At 40.4% G+C, this 18,541-nt stretch overlaps 1 protein-coding gene across 1 annotated transcript in view; it reads left to right on the top strand.

Moving 5' to 3' along the window:
• LOC117331366 overlaps window positions 1-18,541 on the top strand; it is a 56,572-nt gene that overhangs the window by 16,425 nt on the left and 21,606 nt on the right. The window contains exons 4-10 of the mRNA XM_033890054.1: window positions 3,033-3,217; window positions 7,616-7,781; window positions 8,231-8,479; window positions 11,077-11,178; window positions 12,170-12,274; window positions 12,590-12,841; window positions 17,199-17,365. Coding sequence (XP_033745945.1) covers window positions 3,033-3,217; window positions 7,616-7,781; window positions 8,231-8,479; window positions 11,077-11,178; window positions 12,170-12,274; window positions 12,590-12,841; window positions 17,199-17,365 — 1,226 coding nt within the window. The remainder of the gene's footprint in view (window positions 1-3,032; window positions 3,218-7,615; window positions 7,782-8,230; window positions 8,480-11,076; window positions 11,179-12,169; window positions 12,275-12,589; window positions 12,842-17,198; window positions 17,366-18,541) is intronic.

Raw genomic sequence — 18,541 nt, 5'->3', positions numbered from 1 at the left:
AACGGTGACAATGAAGACACACGAGTGTAACAGGACTAGGGACGTAATATAACGGTGACAATGAAGACACACGAGTGTAACAGGACTAGGGACGTAATATAACGGTGACAATGAAGACACACGAGTGTTACAGGACTAGGGACGTAATATAACGGTGACAATGAAGACACACGAGTGTAATAGGACTAAGGACGTAATATAACGGTGACAATGAAGACACACGAGTGTAACAGGACTAGGGACGTGAATATAAACGGTGACAATGAAGACACACGAGTGTAACAGGACTAGGGACGTAATATAACGGTGACAATGAAGACACTCGAGTGTAATAGGACTAGGGACGTAATATAACGGTGACAATGAAGACACTCGAGTGTAATAGGACTAGGGACGTAATATAACGGTGACAATGAAGACACTCGAGTGTAACAGGACTAGGGACGTAATATAACGGTGACAATGAAGACACACGAGTGTAACAGGACTAGGGACGTAATATAACGGTGACAATGAAGACACACGAGTGTAACAGGTATATGGACGTAATATAACGGTGGCGATGAAGACACGAGTGTTACAGGACTAGGGACGTAATATAACGGTGACAATGAAGACACACGAGTGTAACAGGACTAGGGACTTAATATAACGGTGACAATGAAGACACACGAGTGTAACAGGTATATGGACGTAATATAACGGTGACAATGAAGACACACGAGTGTAACAGGACTAGGGACGTAATATAACGGTGACAATGAAGACACACGAGTGTAACAGGTATATGGACGTAATATAACGGTGACAATGAAGACACACGAGTGTAACAGGACTAGGGACGTAATATAACGGTGACAATGAAGACACACGAGTGTAATAGGACTAGGGACGTAATATAACGGTGACAATGAAGACACACGAGTGTAACAGGTATATGGACGTAATATAACGGTGGCGATGAAGACACGAGTGTAACAGGACTAGGGACGTAATATAACGGTGACAATGAAGAAACACGAGTGTAACAGGACTAGGGACGTAATATAACGGTGACAATGAAGACACACGAGTGTAACAGGTACTAGGAGACGTCATATAACGGGACATAAGATCAGACGATGTACAGACTAGGCGTAATTACGGTACGACATAGACAACAAGAGTGTACAGGTCTAGACGCGAATATAACGTGACAATGAAGACACACGAGTGGTACAGGCTAGTACCGTATACAACCCTGGACACATGACGACACACAGTGTAACAGGTCTGGGACGTAATATACGGGGCATGAACGACACACGAGTTACAGGACTAGGGCGTAATATAACCGCGCATGACAATCAGGAGACACACGTGTAAATCTAAACCATTATAACTGACAAATAAGAACTGTAACATGTTTGCGTTATCTCGTGAGTAACACAGTATAAGCAGGACTACTAATTAACTGTGAAATGAGAACCAAAGTGAACAGTCTTAGTATTTTTTTAAAATGAAAAACAAAAAGATGTAACAATAGGGGAAAAACGGGGAAAATGAAAAGAGTGGGAGGAAAGGGGACGTTTCGGTGGGAAAGGAGACCTGTTACAGGACTAGGGACGTAATATAACGGTGACAATGGAGACACACGAGTGTAATAGGACTAGAGACGTGATATAACGGTGACAATGAAGACACACGAGTGTTACAGGACTAGGGACGTAATATAACGGTGACAATGAAGACACACGAGTGTAACAGGTTAGGGACGTAATATAACGGTGACAATGAAGACACACGAGTGTAACAGGACTAGGGACGTAATATAACGGTGACATTGATGAACCATTATATGATATAATTGCTCCCAACCTTTAGATAACACATGATAACGTCAATAATAACAATGCATAATCCTGTTTGGTTTTATTTCCGAAGTAAATAAAATTAAGTGTAAGCTTAGGCGTTGCTATAGAGTATAACTATCGTTTAAAATACGTTCAATACTAGTTTGAAATTCATGTTCATTTTGTTAACAATTCAAAGAGAATACTGATATAATAAAGAAAACATGATTGTAACTCAAAATCGGTAAAAATAGGTCAAATACGAAGAAAAAATAGATTAACGTGGAGATGGTTGAGTACAAGGAGAACGAGACCAGGTGTTTCGGGAGAGTTAGCATCTTCTGCTTCATCAACGACACCCGTTATGCAATCTAAGTCACGACAATACCCGTTATACAATCTAGGCCACGACGATACTCGCCATACAAATCTAGGTCACGACGACACCCGTCATACAAATCTGGGTCACGACGATACCCGTCATAAAATCTAGGTCACGACGACACCCGCCATACAATCTAGGTCACGACGACACGCGTCATAAAATCTAGGTCACGACGACACCCGTCATACAATCTAGGTCACGACGATACCGTCATACAATCTAGGCCACGACGATACCCATCATACAATCAAGGTCACGACGACACCCATCATACAAATCTAGGTCACGACGATACCCGTCATACAATCCAGTTCACGACGACATGCGCCAAACAATCTAGGTCACGAAGATACCCGTCATACAATCTAGGTCACGACGACACCCGTCATACAATCTAGGTCACGACGATACCATCATAAAATCTAGGCTACGACGACACCCATCATACAATCTAGTTCACGACGATACCGTCATACAATCTAGGTCACGACGATACCCGCCATACAAATCTCCGTCACGACGACATCCGTCATACAAATCTGGGTCACGACGATACCCGTCATACAATCTAGGTCACGACGACACCCGTCATACAATCTAGGTCACAACGACATCCGCCATACAATCTAGGTCACGACGACATCCGCCATACAATCTAGGTCGAAGCCGTGTTAAACCATATTCTCAAAATAAGAACTTGAATAGTTCGTGTATCTCGAGTAATTACAACACGTCGACATTATGAAGTTCCAGGAATACACATATCTATAATAACTTGAATAAAAATATGATGAGGAACCATATTTATTTTGTAGATTTTGTGAACGGCTCTATCACGATACACGGATACAACACAGATAATATGGGTGGTATACTACTGTCTGTGAGTTACGAGGAGGGGAATACGTCGTTTCTGGAACTACATTACTGCTGTAGGAGTGATGGGCACATTGATGATGAAATGAGCCTACCCAGCGAATTTCCATTCGTACTGCTAAAGGTATGATTTCTATGATATTACGATCAATCTTAAAGTTTCATCTTTAGTGTATTTATTTTCTACGAGCCCTAGCGTATTTTCTATGAGCCCTAGTTTATTTTTTTTGAGCACTAGCGTATTTTCTATGAGCACTATTGTATTTTCTATGAGCCCTAGTATATTTTCTATGAGCTTTAGTGTATTTTCTATAAGGCCTAGTGTATTTTCTATGAGCGCTAGTATATTTTCTTTGAGCCCTAGTGTATTTTCTATGAGGCCTAGTGTATTTTCTTTGAGCCCTAGTATATTTTCTATGAGCCCCAGTGTATTTTCTATGAGCTTTAGTGTATTTTCTATGAGCCCCAGTGTATTTTCTTTGAGCCCTAGTGTATTTTCTATGAGCCCTAGTTTATTTTTTTTGAGCACTAGCGTATTTTCTATGAGCACTATTGTATTTTCTATGAGCCCTAGTATATTTTCTATGAGCTTTAGTGTATTTTCTATAAGGCCTAGTGTATTTTCTATAAGGCCTAGTGTATTTTCTACGAGCCATATTATATTTTCTATGAGCTTTAGTGTATTTTCTATGAGCACTATTGTATTTTCTATGAGCCCTAGTATATTTTCTATGAGCCCTAGTGTATTTTCTATGAGTCCTAGTGCACTGTTTATGAACAATAGTGTATTTTCTATGAGCCGTAGTTGTATAATTTAGAAAATTTTCTCCCGTTTAGTTTCAAAACGTTTACTGATATTGCCGTCCGCCTTTCTTCGAAAAGAAAGCGCTGACCACAAGGGAACAAATAACTTAAGAATGGGGAATGGTAGTGCAAAGAGAAAGAAACACAAATGATTAAATGGAAGAAACGGTTATCAAGATTAAACGAAAGAATTTACTTTTTTTATTTTTTTTTAACCACATTCCATCAATTCACTTCTGGAGTAAACAGTATCCAGATAGGGCTGCATCCCCGACTACTTAAATAAACAATAAAACGTTGTTTATAAGGATTCCTATAAATATTTACAATCCACTATAAACGAAGTCGATTTCTCACTATCAGGGAAAGATCGCACTACTTTATTAAAGATTGGACAGTATTTGTCTTTAGAGAAACAATAGACAATATGAAGGTAGGGTTACCATTGTCAGGTAAGTCTAGTTGTAGCTGTAATCAGGAAAGGTAAGAGTTTACTGGCGGGGATCAAATAACAAGATACCTTATCTACAGTCAAATCCACAAACCTTTCATGGGAATTATTTTACGTTAACAAATTAGTACACCTTGAAAGTTAGATACAGTGGAGCCAAAATGAATTTAACTGCAGTCTAAAGTGTTGATCATAGGAAACGACCAAAGTCTGGGCTGTATTACTTAATTATGGAAGGACTGCCCTCCAAATTAAATTGTTGTAAGTAAATATAATGGGTTTTTTCCTTTAACATTACTGTTTATCTTTATATCTGTCAACATTAATGCATTATGATTTATATAACTCCCAACACTGATTAAACATTAAAAAAAAAGAGACGAAGTGAAATATTGACTAGTGATTCGCGAGTAATTTCAGCTGTAGTGGGCGAGGTGGGGCACTACTGGTAATGTTGTATAATTGAAGGCGTTAGTGTATTTCTATAACACGGTTATATCTTACACAAATATGTCTGTTTATTTTGTAAACAATCCTGATAAACCATGCAAAGAGATCCAATATGATTAATTGTCATAAATGAATCATCATATCAACAAATAAATTGTTCCTAAAAATGTAATATAACAATTTTCATTTAAAATGCTATGGAACAATTAGTGAATGTAGTGAGTCATATTATTTGTACTTGAATGAGCCCTCTTGTGATGCTTCGCAATTTCAGCAATTTGATCCAATGAAGCAATTAAGGGGCGCATTGGGAAATAACCCTTGGAATTGTTTTGGAGTTGTATATAATGTGTTCGAGGAGACCTTGTTATTAACGATGGAGTCCTTGAACTGTGTAATATCTAGAGAATATATAGGGCGTATTGATAGAAATCCTCTTAAAAGACTAGTTAGCTGAACGACACATACATATATAGATTTGTTGGTATTAACTTGCGGCTAGTTATTATCCATAAACTAGCCATCCACAGTAAAAAAAGAGAGTGATTTTGAAGACATTCACTTTCAGAAACAATCATTTACTATACATTGTCCTAATTGCAACGAAGGCGACCTTGTGTGATAAGTTTAATATCTATATCCCATTCATATGATTGGAAAAGTCTGTTGTGGGTATTACCCGGAATTGTACAATATGTTTGATGTTTTTTATATTGTCCTACAGGGACAACGTGTATTTTTTTTTATATTTCCCGGAGGTGTCGAAAAGATATGAGCGATACATAGGCGTAAAACACGACCCAAATATTACCATCTTTATAAATCTACTAATACCACCACCACCACCACCACCACCACGATGACATACGAACGAAAAAGTTATAATTCTAAGTCAAAATTGAAAACACTCCATATTAAAGGCGTTTATAAAATATGATGATGTGGTATTTCAAATCCATTTTCATTTTGGAATTTCATCTGTCAATGATGTACTGCTGTCCCATCAAGAAACTGATTACAGAGAGTTTGGATTAAGTAACGTCGATATCGGTGAAGTAACAAACTCCATATGATATGTCGTGTAGGTTGAGATTTGTTTTGAGTGCTGCTCACACCTTGTGTGCTATTTGTACATTCCTTTAAAATTAAATCAATACATATATTTTTCAATCTGCAATGGTTGTTGATAGAAATACATTCTAAAGACAATCATTGATTTAAAACTGTTTCCATAATTATATAAAAGTGTCATTGATTTTTGACAGATATTTTATTCCTCCACCATTGTGTTGTTTTTGTTTTATTAATATTTATTTACAAACTTAAAGAGACTTGGTAAATTGATATTATGCATTGATATCACCAATGGATATATCGTTAATGAATTTGGAAAACAGGTGCATATCAATAAGACATTAATGTACAACATTGCATTTATTAAACGATAAATGCCACGCGAACTGTTTACTGTTCTATAGTCCTAGTTAGATGTAATTATTTACACAGAGAATTAAGTCATGGCCTGGATAGAGAGAGATGTGGTGGCCATTAAGTCCTCGGATAGTTACAGTATGACAGGGTAATTTATCATCTAGTATGTACATCTGTCACGCAGTAATTTACATAGTTGTAATTGAAACAGATTTTTACTCACTCAGAAACATGTCAATAACTTTGGCGTACTCTCACAACAGATTTTTACGTCAGTATTCTATGTAATATTTGTGTTTTGAAGTTGTCTGATATACGACTTTAGACGGCGTTTTGTAGCTATATTTGATAGTCACACACGTTTGTAGATATATTTGATAGTCACACACGTTTGTAGATATATTTGATAGTCACACACGTTTGTAGCTATATTTGATAGTCACACACGTTTGTAAATATATTTGATAGTCACACACGTTTTGTAGATATATTTGATAGTCACACACGTTTTGTAGCTATATTTGATACAGTCACACACGTTTTGTAGATATATTTGATAGTCACACACGTTTTGCAGATATATTTGATAGTCACACACGTTTTGTAGATATATATTTTGAGGACCTCACGCATTATCTATTACATTTGTATATCATTATAATAACTTGTCATCAGAAGTGGCAGATTTGTAGAATGTTTTGTCACTTGTCTTGGTATCATTTCCTCAAATCACGTGATGTCACCTGAATTAGGGCAGGCTGTTATTGATTCCTGTAATTTATTAGCGTCAGAATTATATATCACAAGAGACCTATTCTAATCGCCCTTTGTCCGTCGTCGTGCGTCTGCAACAAAGATATATTTATAACTGATTTAAAAACCCTGGACCAATTTCAATGAAATTTTGCAGAAATTGTGAATCATATGGTCCCAATGCCCCAAGGGGTAGGGCAAAACGGGTTAAATCGACCGTTTAAAAATCTTCTTCTCAATACCCAAATATAGTAGAAAAAGTAGAATCAAATCCTGTTGAAAGATGGAATGCCCTAAGGTGCTCTACAAAAATGGTGAATGTCATGACACTGTGGTCTCACGTTTACCCCTGGAAATGGGAGGAATCTTACTTTGTGCGTAGTTCGTAATGGAAAATATCATATTTGTGCAATATTTGTTTAATTGCCCGTTGGAAATATTACAAACTTGGTAAGAACTTCCAATATTTATAGCATGTATTTGTCCTGACTGACCCCTAGGGGATGATGGGCGGGGTCTTAACGTGTCAAACTTGATTAAAATACGTCAGAACGCTGGTGACGATAAGGCCCATAGGGCCGCTTTTCAAGCTCTAAAATATATATTCCTCGATCATGAATGCCTATCTCGCAGGGTTCATCTGCAAGTGGTTGCCAAAATGTCAGTGATATGGAGGTAAAGGAAGAGGTTTTCTTCATGACAAACGAACACTTGGACTGGGAGTTATCTGGTCACTACCCTAACATCACTTTGGGTGATAGACATGTCGGGATACCATACTGCTACTACAAACCTACAGGTAAGGGAGTACGTAAATATCACATATATCATTGGTGATTTATATATAGTCTTTAGAATAGTATTTTATCACATTTATCATTGGTGATTTACATATAGTATTTAGAATAGTATTTTATCACATTTATCATTGGTGATTTACATATAGTCTTTAGAATAGTATTTATCACATTTATCATTGGTGATTTACATATAGTCTTTAGAATAGTATTTTATCACATTTATCATTGGTGATTTACATATAGTATTTAGAATAGTATTTTATCACATCTATTATTGGTGATTTACATATAGTATTTAGAATAGTATGTTATCACATGATTTACAATTACTACTAACAGTAAAAGGATACACTGTTCATAGCTTTTTCTAATTTTCTCGATTTTGTATGACATTATTTCTCCCACCGAAAGCAATTGAAGAGCTTTGTTTTTTTAATTTCTATAACAGCACGTCGTGAGTGTTACTATCCCGATGACCTTGGCGCGTCCTATAATGGACGTCACAACACGTCGGCCAGTGGTAAAAGTTGTATCCAATGGTCTGATATAACGGACAATCCGTACGCCAATAGCAAGCATTGGTACTACGAACGGGAGGAGAACTATTGTGGTACAGTGGACTATCGGCCGGAGGAGAAACAGCCCATGTGTTACATAGACAAGGACACCAGGGAGGCGTGTAACGTACCAATATGTGGTAGGTATAGCAAGATGTTAGCATATGATAACGGTCCATTTAATCATTCTTTATATATCAAAAAGACAAGATTAAAAGACAAAATAGGAACAAAATAAAAATAGAGAGAAACAGAATAGACCGGTGTCCTGGGATAGTAATGGCTTCTTCGTCGTAAACGAATACGGTATGTAAAGTAAGACCAAAATGAGGTGTTGGGAATGAGAAGCTGGGGAAGGAGAAGCTTGTGAAGGAGAAGCTTGGGAATGAGAAGCTAGGGAAGGAGAAGCTGAGGAACGAGAAGCTGGGAACGGGAAGCTTGGGAACGGGAAGCTTGGGAACGGGAAGCTTGGGAACGGGAAGCTGGGGAATGAGAAGCTAGGGAATGAGAAGCTGGGGAATGAGAAGCTGGGGAACGAGAAGCTGGGGAATGAGAAGCTGGGGAATGAGAAGCTAGGGAATGAGAACTGGGGAACGGGAAGCTATGGAATGAGAAGCTAGGGAATGAGAAGCTAGGGAATGAGAAGCTGGGGAATGAGAAGCTGGGGAATGAGAAGCTAGGGAATGAGAAGCTGGGGAATGAGAAGCTTGGGGAACGAGAAGCTGAGGAATGATCAATGGGGAACGAGAAGCTTGGGAATGAGAAGCTAGGGAATGAGAACTGGGGAACGGGAAGCTTGGGAATGAGAAGCTGGGGAATGATAAGTGGGGAACGAGAAGCTAGGGAATGAGAAGCTGGTGAACGAGAAGCTAAGTAACGAGAAGCTGGGGAATGAGAAGCTGGGGAACGAGAAGCTGGGGAACGAGAAGCTAGGGAATGAGAAGCTAGGGAATGAGAAGCTGGGGAATGAGAAGCTGGGGAATGAGAACTGGGGAACGAGAAGCTGGGGAACGAGAAGCTTGGGAATGAGAACTGGGGAACAAGAAGCTATGGAATGAGAAGCTATGGAATGAGAAGCTAGGGAATGAGAAGCTGGGGAATGAGAACTGGGGAACGAGAAGCTTGGGAATGAGAAGCTAGGGAACGAGAACCTTGGGAACGAGAAGCTAGGGAATGTGAAGCTGGGGAATAAGAAGCTAGGGAATGAGAACTGGGGAACGAGAAACTTGGGAATGATAAGTGGGGAACGAGAAGCTTGGGAATGAGAACTGGGGAACGAGAAGCTAGGGAATGAGAAGCTGGGTAATGAGAAGCTGGGGAACGGGAAGCTTGGGAACGGGAAGCTTGGGAACGGGAAGCTTGGGAACGGGAAGCTGGGGAATGAGAAGCTAGGGAATGAGAAGCTGGGGAATGAGAAGCTAGGGAATGAGAAGCTGGGGAACGAGAAGCTGGGGAATGAGAAGCTAGGGAATGAGAACTGGGGAACGGGAAGCTATGGAATGATAAGTGGGGAACGAGAAGCTTGGGAATGAGAACTGGGGAACGAGAAGCTTGGGAATGAGAAGCTGGGGAACGATAAGCTGGGGAACGAGAAGCTGGGGAACGAGAACTGGGGAACGAGAAGCTAGGGAATGAGAAGCTGGGGAACGAGAAGCTGGGGAATGAGAAGCTTGGGAATGAGAAGCTAGGGAATGAGAACTGGGGAATGAGAAGCTAGGGAATGAGAAGCTAGGGAATGAGAAGCTGGGGAATGAGAACTGGGGAACGAGAAGCTTGGGAATGAGAAGCTAGGGAACGAGAACCTGGGGAACGAGAAGCTAGGGAATGTGAAGCTGGGGAATAAGAAGCTAGGGAATGAGAACTGGGGAACGAGAAACTTGGGAATGATAAGTGGGGAACGAGAAGCTAGGGAACGAGAAGCTGGGGAATGAGAAGCTGGGGAACGAGAAGCTAGGGAATGAGAAGCTAGGGAATGAGAAGCTGGGGAACGAGAAGCTGGGGAACGAGAACTGGGGAATAAGAAGCTGGGGAATGAGAAGCTAGGGAATGAGAACTGGGGAACGAGAAGCTAGGGAATGAGAACTGGGGAACGAGAAGCTAGGGAATGAGAAGCTGTTGAACGAGAACCTGGGGAACGAGAAGCTAGGGAATGAGAACTGGGGAACGAGAAGCTGTGGAACGAGAACCTGGGGAACGAGAAGCTAGGGAATGAGAAGCTAGGGAACGAGAAGCTGGGGAACGAGAGCTGGGGAACGAGAACTGGGGAATAAGAAGCTGGGGAACGAGAAGCTGGGGAACGAGAGCTGGGGAACGAGAAGCTTGGGAATGAAATGTGGGGAATGAGAAGTGGGGGAAGAGAAAAAATTAAAATTGTTTGTTTAGAATTTACATAATAAAGTTATACATTGTATATTTGATGTCTATAATAACATTGTATATTTGATGTTTATAGCTACATTGTAAATTTTCTGTTTTTAGTTACATTGTATATTTGATGTCTATAGTTAAGTTGTATATTTGATGTCTATATAATGTTGTATATTTGATGACAATAGTTATACTGTGTATCTTACATCAATAGTTATATTATATATTTGATGACAATAGTTACACTGTGTATCTTACATCAATAGTTATATTATATATTTGATGTTTATAGTTATATTATATATTTGATGTTTATAGTTATATTATATATTTGATGTCTATAGTTATATTATATATTTGGTGTTTATAGTAGGAGATCCTGACTTGAAAACTGTTGAGAGCGGTAAGCCAGCTTACTCGTACAAGTTTTATGCAGATAATGCCCCATTTCTTGCAACTGATGGAGTCATCGGTGAGTAGCACCAATCATATATACAAATAGGATGTATTTTATTGATGTTCTTTGAACCTAATGGTTGTTATTACATTGTACTTTGTGTTTACTGACAAGTCACCATCTATATTAAGATTTGCTTGGATACCATAGATTTTTGTATACACGACCAGGTGTACTATCCACGACACCCGTCATACAAATCTAGGTCACGACACCCGCCATACAAATCTAGGTCACGACGACACCCGCCATACAAATCTAGGTCACGACGACACCCGCCCCATAAATCTAGGTCACGACGACACCCGCAATACAAATCTGGGTGACGACGACACCCGTCATACAAATCTAGGTGACGACGACACCCGTCATACAAATCTAGGTGACGACGACACCCGCCATACAAATCTAGGTGACGACGACACCCGTCATACAAATCTAGGTCACGGCGACACCCGTCATACAAATCTAGGTCACGACGACACCCGTCATACAAATCTAGGTCACGGCGACACCCGTCATACAAATCTAGGTCACGACGACACCCGTCATACAAATCTAGGTCAAAGCGACGACACCCGTCATACAAATCTAGGTCACGACGACACCCGTCATACAAATCTAGGTCACGACGACACCCGTCATACAAATCTAGGTGACGACACCCGCCATATAAATCTAGGTGACGACGACACCCGTCATACAAATCTAGGTGACGACACCCTCCATACAAATCTAGGTGACGACGACACCCTCCATACAAATCTAGGTGACGACACCCGCCATACAAATCTAGGTTTGATACAAGTTAAATCACATTCTCAAAATATTAACTACAGTGGTACAAACGGAACCACTAAAATTACACCCGATTTATAACATTTTCTCTTTATGGTCCTTTATCATTCCTTCCACCATTAATCATCCACGATAATTCTTATCGGTAATTCCATCTTACAAAGTGTACCTGTAAAATACCTTGAATATAAATACCTTAATTCTACAGGAGATGTATCATTTGTGACAACAAGGCCCCAGATGAAACCGTTTCTACAAGTAGACATACAGGAATGGTATGAAGTCCATGCCATACGTGTGTACCGCAAAAACAGTAAGTATCAACTTTGTGTTAATATTCTCTGTCCTGAAATATAACATTATATTGTCATTTAAAGAAAATTAAGTGCACCATTTATGTATTTATTCATTCATCAATCATTTTAGTTTGAATGCTTGTTAATGTATTGTCACAAAGAAATGTTTTAATTGCTGATATGTGTGATGCATTCGTTAGAAATATTAAATATCATTGATGCAAAGAATTTTTTCCATAATACAAAATTTATATCAATAATTTGTCGCTATAAAAGATAACATTTTTAAACGTTCATTAAGAAACTATAATGCATGTCATCCTCCAACACAGTATGGTTTCCTGTAAACTTCCGACAAGTCGGGTCTTTCGTCAGTAAAAATCAGTGGGACTTTCTCGACTACGGAGCGCCGAGATGTGACGACATCAGGTTTACTCACAAGAACACAATATTCCGCATCCAGTGCAGGCGTCCAATCATCGGCCGATATGTCACGGTCAGGAATTTTGACTCTACAGACACTTACTATAACGCAGGGAAATTCTACTTCTTAGAAATAAATGAACTACAAGTCATTGGAAAGAGTGAGTATACCAATGCTTTGTCAATTATACACTAGAACGATTTTACGTGTTTAATAGTTGTTGTTCACGCAAACCGCAATCGCAAGTTATCGCCTCAGAAGATAGCGCAGAACATGTATGCTCGTTGTGATTGAACAACGCGTTATCACGTAAATAAACACGTAATAATATAAAACAAACGCGCAATAAAACAAATTGAAGCTCATGAGAACGCAAACTGAAACTAGTAATAACAGAAAAAAAGGATAAGCATGTCATGTAGCGGAAAAACAGGTAATGAATTAAACTCGTAATAAGGCGAACTGATATATAATAGCGCGAAATATTACGTAATAACGTGTATAGATACGCTATAACAGGAGAAAATGCGCAATAACGCAAAATGTTTCGTAATAACGAAATAGAAATACGTAATAATGCAAAATGATACATGATAACGGGAAGGAATTGCGTAATAACGCGAAATAACACGTAATAACGCGAAATGATGCATAATTGAGCAAAATAATGCGAGCTATTGCCTAATAATAGTAATAATAACGTTTCCATTCCCGGTGTGCGTTCGTTATATAACCTTACTAACGAAAACATCGTTTATAAGTGTGTACACGTCGAATTTGACGCGTATATGAGTACTTTGTTAATTGCCGGACCGGTGCACACATGCGAAATAAGTATGAATGCGCAATGACTCTTTTCGTTTCTGTTTTGACTTTTTCCCAATAAAGTATGAATGGAATATGATAAAATTAACTAATACATATATGTATATATATATAAATCGATGTTACAGTAGAACTATACTTTTTTTTATTTATGTGGCTGACAACCTTTCCCGCCAAATTGGAATCGGCTGTTTATCGTGACATTAATTTTAATTGTGACCTTAGTTTTAATTGTGACATTAGTTTTAATCGTGTCATTGGTTTTGATAGTGACATTGGTTTTAATTGTGACATTAAGTTTAATCGTGATATTAGTTTTAATTGTGACATTAGTTTTAATTATGACATTAGTTTTAATCGTGACATTAGTCTTAATCGTATCATTAGTTTTAGTTGTGACATTAGTTTTAATCGTGACATTAGGTTTAATCGTGATATTAGTTTTAATTGTGATATTACATGTAGTTTTAATCGTGACATTAGTTTTAATCGTGACATTAGTTTTAATCGTATCATTAGTTTTAATGGTGACTTTGGTTTTAATCGTGACATTAGTTTTAATCGTATCATAAGTTTTAATCGTATCATTAGTTTTAATTGTGGCATTAGTTTTAGTTGTGATATTAGTTTAAATCGTATCATTAGTTTTAATCGTGTCATTAGTTTTAATCGTATCATTAGTTTTAATTGTGGCATACGTTTTAATCGTGACATTAGTTTTAATCGTGACATTAGTTTTAATCGTGACATTAGTTTTAATCGTGACATTGGTGTTGATCGTGACATTGGCTTTAATAGTTACACTAGATTTATTGTATATCTAATTGAGCCCTTAGACAGATTTAAATGATGAGGGAGGCGGGGTATATCTATGTGTGCCCCTGGGCAGATTTCAGTAATGAGGGAGGTGGGGTGTATCTATGTGAACCTTTGGACATATCTCAGTAATGAGGGAGGTGGGGTATCTTAGTAATGGGGGAGGTGGGGTATATCTATGTGAGACCGTGGACATATCTCAGTAATGAGGGAGGTGGGGTATATCTATGTGAACCTTTGGACATATCTTAGTAATGAGGGAGGTGGGGGTGTATCTATGTGAGACCGTGGACATATCTCAGTAATGAGGGAGGTGGGGTATATCTATGTGAGACCGTGGACATATCTCAGTAATGAGGGAGGTGGTGTATATCTATGTGAGACCGTGGACATATCTCAGTAATGAGGGAGGTGGGGTATATCTATGTGAGACCGTGGACATATCTCAGTAATGAGGGAGGTGGGGTGTATCTATGTGAGACCGTGGACATATCTCAGTAATGAGGGAGGTGGGGTATATCTATGTGAGACCGTGGACATATCTCAGTAATGAGGGAGGTGGGGTATATCTATGTGAGACCGTGGACATATCTCAGTAATGAGGGAGGTGGGGTGTATCTATGTGAGACCGTGGACATATCTCAGTAATGAGGGAGGTGGGGTATATCTATGTGAGACCGTGGACATATCTTAGTAATGAGGGAGGTGGGGTGTATCTATGTGAACCTTTGGACATATCTTAGTAATGAGGGAGGTGGGGTATATCTATGTGAGACCTTGGACATATCTCAGTAATGAGGGAGGTGGGGTATATCTATGTGAGACCTTGGACATATCTCAGTAATGAGGGAGGTGGGTATATCTATGTGAGACCGTGGACATATCTCAGTAATGAGGGAGGTGGGGTGTATCTATGTGAGACCGTGGACATATCTCAGTAATGAGGGAGGTAGGGTGTATCTATGTGAGACCGTGGACATATCTCAGTAATGAGGGAGGTGGGGTGTATCTATGTGAGACCGTGGACATATCTCAGTAATGAGGGAGGTGGGTATATCTATGTGAGACCGTGGACATATCTCAGTAATGAGGGAGGTGGGGTATATCTATGTGAGCCCGTGGACATATCTCAGTAATGAGGGAGGTGGGGTATCTCAGTAATGAGGGAGGTGGGATATCTCAGTAATGAGGGAGATGGGGTATATCTATGTGAGCCCGTGGACATATCTCAGTAATGAGGGAGGTGGGGTATCTCAGTAATGAGGGAGGTGGGATATCTCAGTAATGAGGGAGATGGGGTATATCTATGTGAGCCCGTGGACATATCTCAGTAATGAGGGAGGTGGGGTATCTATTGAGACTTGGATATCTAGTAATGAGGAGGTGGGGTATATCTATGTGAGCCCGTGGACATATCTCAGTAATGAGGGAGGTGGGGTATCTTAGTAATGAGGGAGGTGGGGTATATCTATGTGAGACCGTGGACATATCTCAGTAATGAGGGAGGTGGGATATCTCAGTAATGAGGGAGGTGGGATATATCTATGTGAGACCGTGGACATATCTCAGTAATGAGGGAGGTGGGGTATATCTATGTGAACCTTTGGACATATCTCAGTAATGAGGGAGGTGGGGTATATCTATGTGAGACCGTGGACATATCTCAGTAATGAGGGAGGTGGGATATCTCAGTAATGAGGGAGGTGGGGTGTATCTATGTGAGACCGTGGACATATCTCAGTAATGAGGGAGATGGGGTGTATCTATGTGAGACCGTGGACATATCTCAGTAATGAGGGAGGTGGGGTGTATCTATGTGAGACCGTGGACATATCTCAGTAATGAGGGAGGTGGGGTGTATCTATGTGAGACCGTGGACATATCTTAGTAATGGGGGAGGTGGGGTATATCTATGTGAGACCGTGGACATATCTTAGTAATGGGGGAGGTGGGGTATATCTATGTGTGTCCTTGGACATATCTCAGTAATGAGGGAGGTGGGGTGTATCTATGTGTGTCCTTGGACATATCTTAGTAATGGGGGAGGTGGGGTATATCTATGTGTGTCCTTGGACATATCTTAGTAATGGGGGAGGTGGGGTATATCTATGTGTGTCCTTGGACATATCTCAGTAATGAGGGAGGTGGGGTGTATCTATGTGAGAACGTGGGCATATCTCAGTAATGGGGGAGGTGGTGTATATCTATGTGAGACCGTGGACATATCTTAGTAATGAGGGAGGTGGGGTGTATCTATGTGAGACCGTGGACATATCTTAGTAATGGGGGAGGTGGGGTATATCTATGTGTGTCCTTGGACATATCTTAGTAATGGGGGAGGTGGGGTATATCTATGTGAGACCGTGGACATATCTTAGTAATGAGGGAGGTGGGGTATATCTATGTGAGACCGTGGACATATCTTAGTAATGGGGGAGGTGGGGTATATCTATGTGTGTCCTTGGACATATCTTAGTAATGGGGGAGGTGGGGTATATCTATGTGTGTCCTTGGACATATCTCAGTAATGAGGGAGGTGGGATATATCTATGTGAGAACGTGGACATATCTCAGTAATGAGGGAGGTGGGGTGTATCTATGTGTGTCCTTGGACATATCTTAGTAATGGGGGAGGTGGGGTATATCTATGTGTGTCCTTGGACATATCTTAGTAATGGGGGAGGTGGGGTGTATCTATGTGAGACCGTGGACATATCTCAGTAATGAGGGAGGTGGGGTATCTTAGTAATGAGGGAGGTGGGTTATATCTAATTGAGCCAAGCTTACTTTGATTTCATGAATAGAAGTAAAATCATGTGTAAATGAACACTCTTCCATCACGACTTACCTGGTATAAATATCGTCAAACCCAACAGGTACAGGTAGAGGACAACACATGGGGATGATGTCCGGAGATGTCTTTGACTACCAGATCGATTCCTCGTCCAACATTGCGGATGACGTAATGTCTGATGACGGACGACTAGAACTTCCCGGGAAAGGATGGTGTCCAAACAACGGAGACGGAACTCCCTGGTTTAGGGTAACGTAAACACTAATAACGGGGACGGAACTCCCTGGTTTAGGGTAACGTAAACACTAATGACGGGGACGCAACTCCCTGGTTTAGGGTAACGTAAACACTAATAACGGGGACGGAACTCCCTGGTTTAGGGTAACGTAAACACTAATGACGGGGACGCAACTCCCTGGTTTAGGGTAACGTAAACACTAATAACGGAGACGGAACTCCCTGGTTTAGGGTAACGTAAACACTAATAACGGAGACGGAACTCCCTGGTTTAGGGTAACGTAAACACTAATAACGGGGACGGAACTCCCTGGTTTAGGGTAACGTAAACACTAATAACGGGGACGGAACTCCCTGGTTTAGGATAACGTAAACACTAATGACGGGGACGGAACTCCCTGGTTTAGGGTAACGTAAACACTAATGACGGGGACGCAACTCCCTGGTTTAGGGTAACGTAAACACTAATAACGGGGACGCAACTCCCTGGTTTAGGGTAACGTAAACACTAATAACGGGGACGGAACTCCCTGGTTTAGGGTAACGTAAACACTAATAACGGGGACGGAACTCCCTGGTTTAGGGTAACGTAAACACTAATAACGGGGACGGAACTCCCTGGTTTAGGGTAACGTAAACACTAATGACGGGGACGGAACTCCCTGGTTTAGGGTAACGTAAACACTAATGACGGGGACGGAACTCCCTGGTTTAGGGTAACGTAAACACTAATAACGGAGACGGAACTCCCTGGTTTAGGGTAACGTAAACACTAATGACGGGGACGCAACTCCCTGGTTTAGGGTAACGTAAACACTAATAACGGGGACGGAACTCCCTGGTTTAGGGTAACGTAAACACTAATAACGGGGACGGAACTCCCTGGTTTAGGGTAACGTAAACACTAATAACGGGGACGGAACTCCCTGGTTTAGGGTAACGTAAACACTAATAACGGGGACGGAACTCCCTGGTTTAGGGTAACGTAAACACTAATGACGGGGACGGAACTCCCTGGTTTAGGGTAACGTAAACACTAATGACGGGGACGCAACTCCCTGGTTTAGGGTAACGTAAACACTAATAACGGGGACGGAACTCCCTGGTTTAGGGTAACGTAAACACTAATAACGGGGACGGAACTCCCTGGTTTAGGGTAACGTAAACACTAATAACGGAGACGGAACT

This window comes from Pecten maximus, chromosome 7 (assembly GCF_902652985.1).
Source record: "Pecten maximus chromosome 7, xPecMax1.1, whole genome shotgun sequence".
Lineage (NCBI taxonomy): Eukaryota > Metazoa > Mollusca > Bivalvia > Pectinida > Pectinidae > Pecten > Pecten maximus.
The sequence above is the reverse complement of the archived record's forward strand: the minus strand, read 5'-3'. Positions and strand labels throughout refer to the sequence as shown.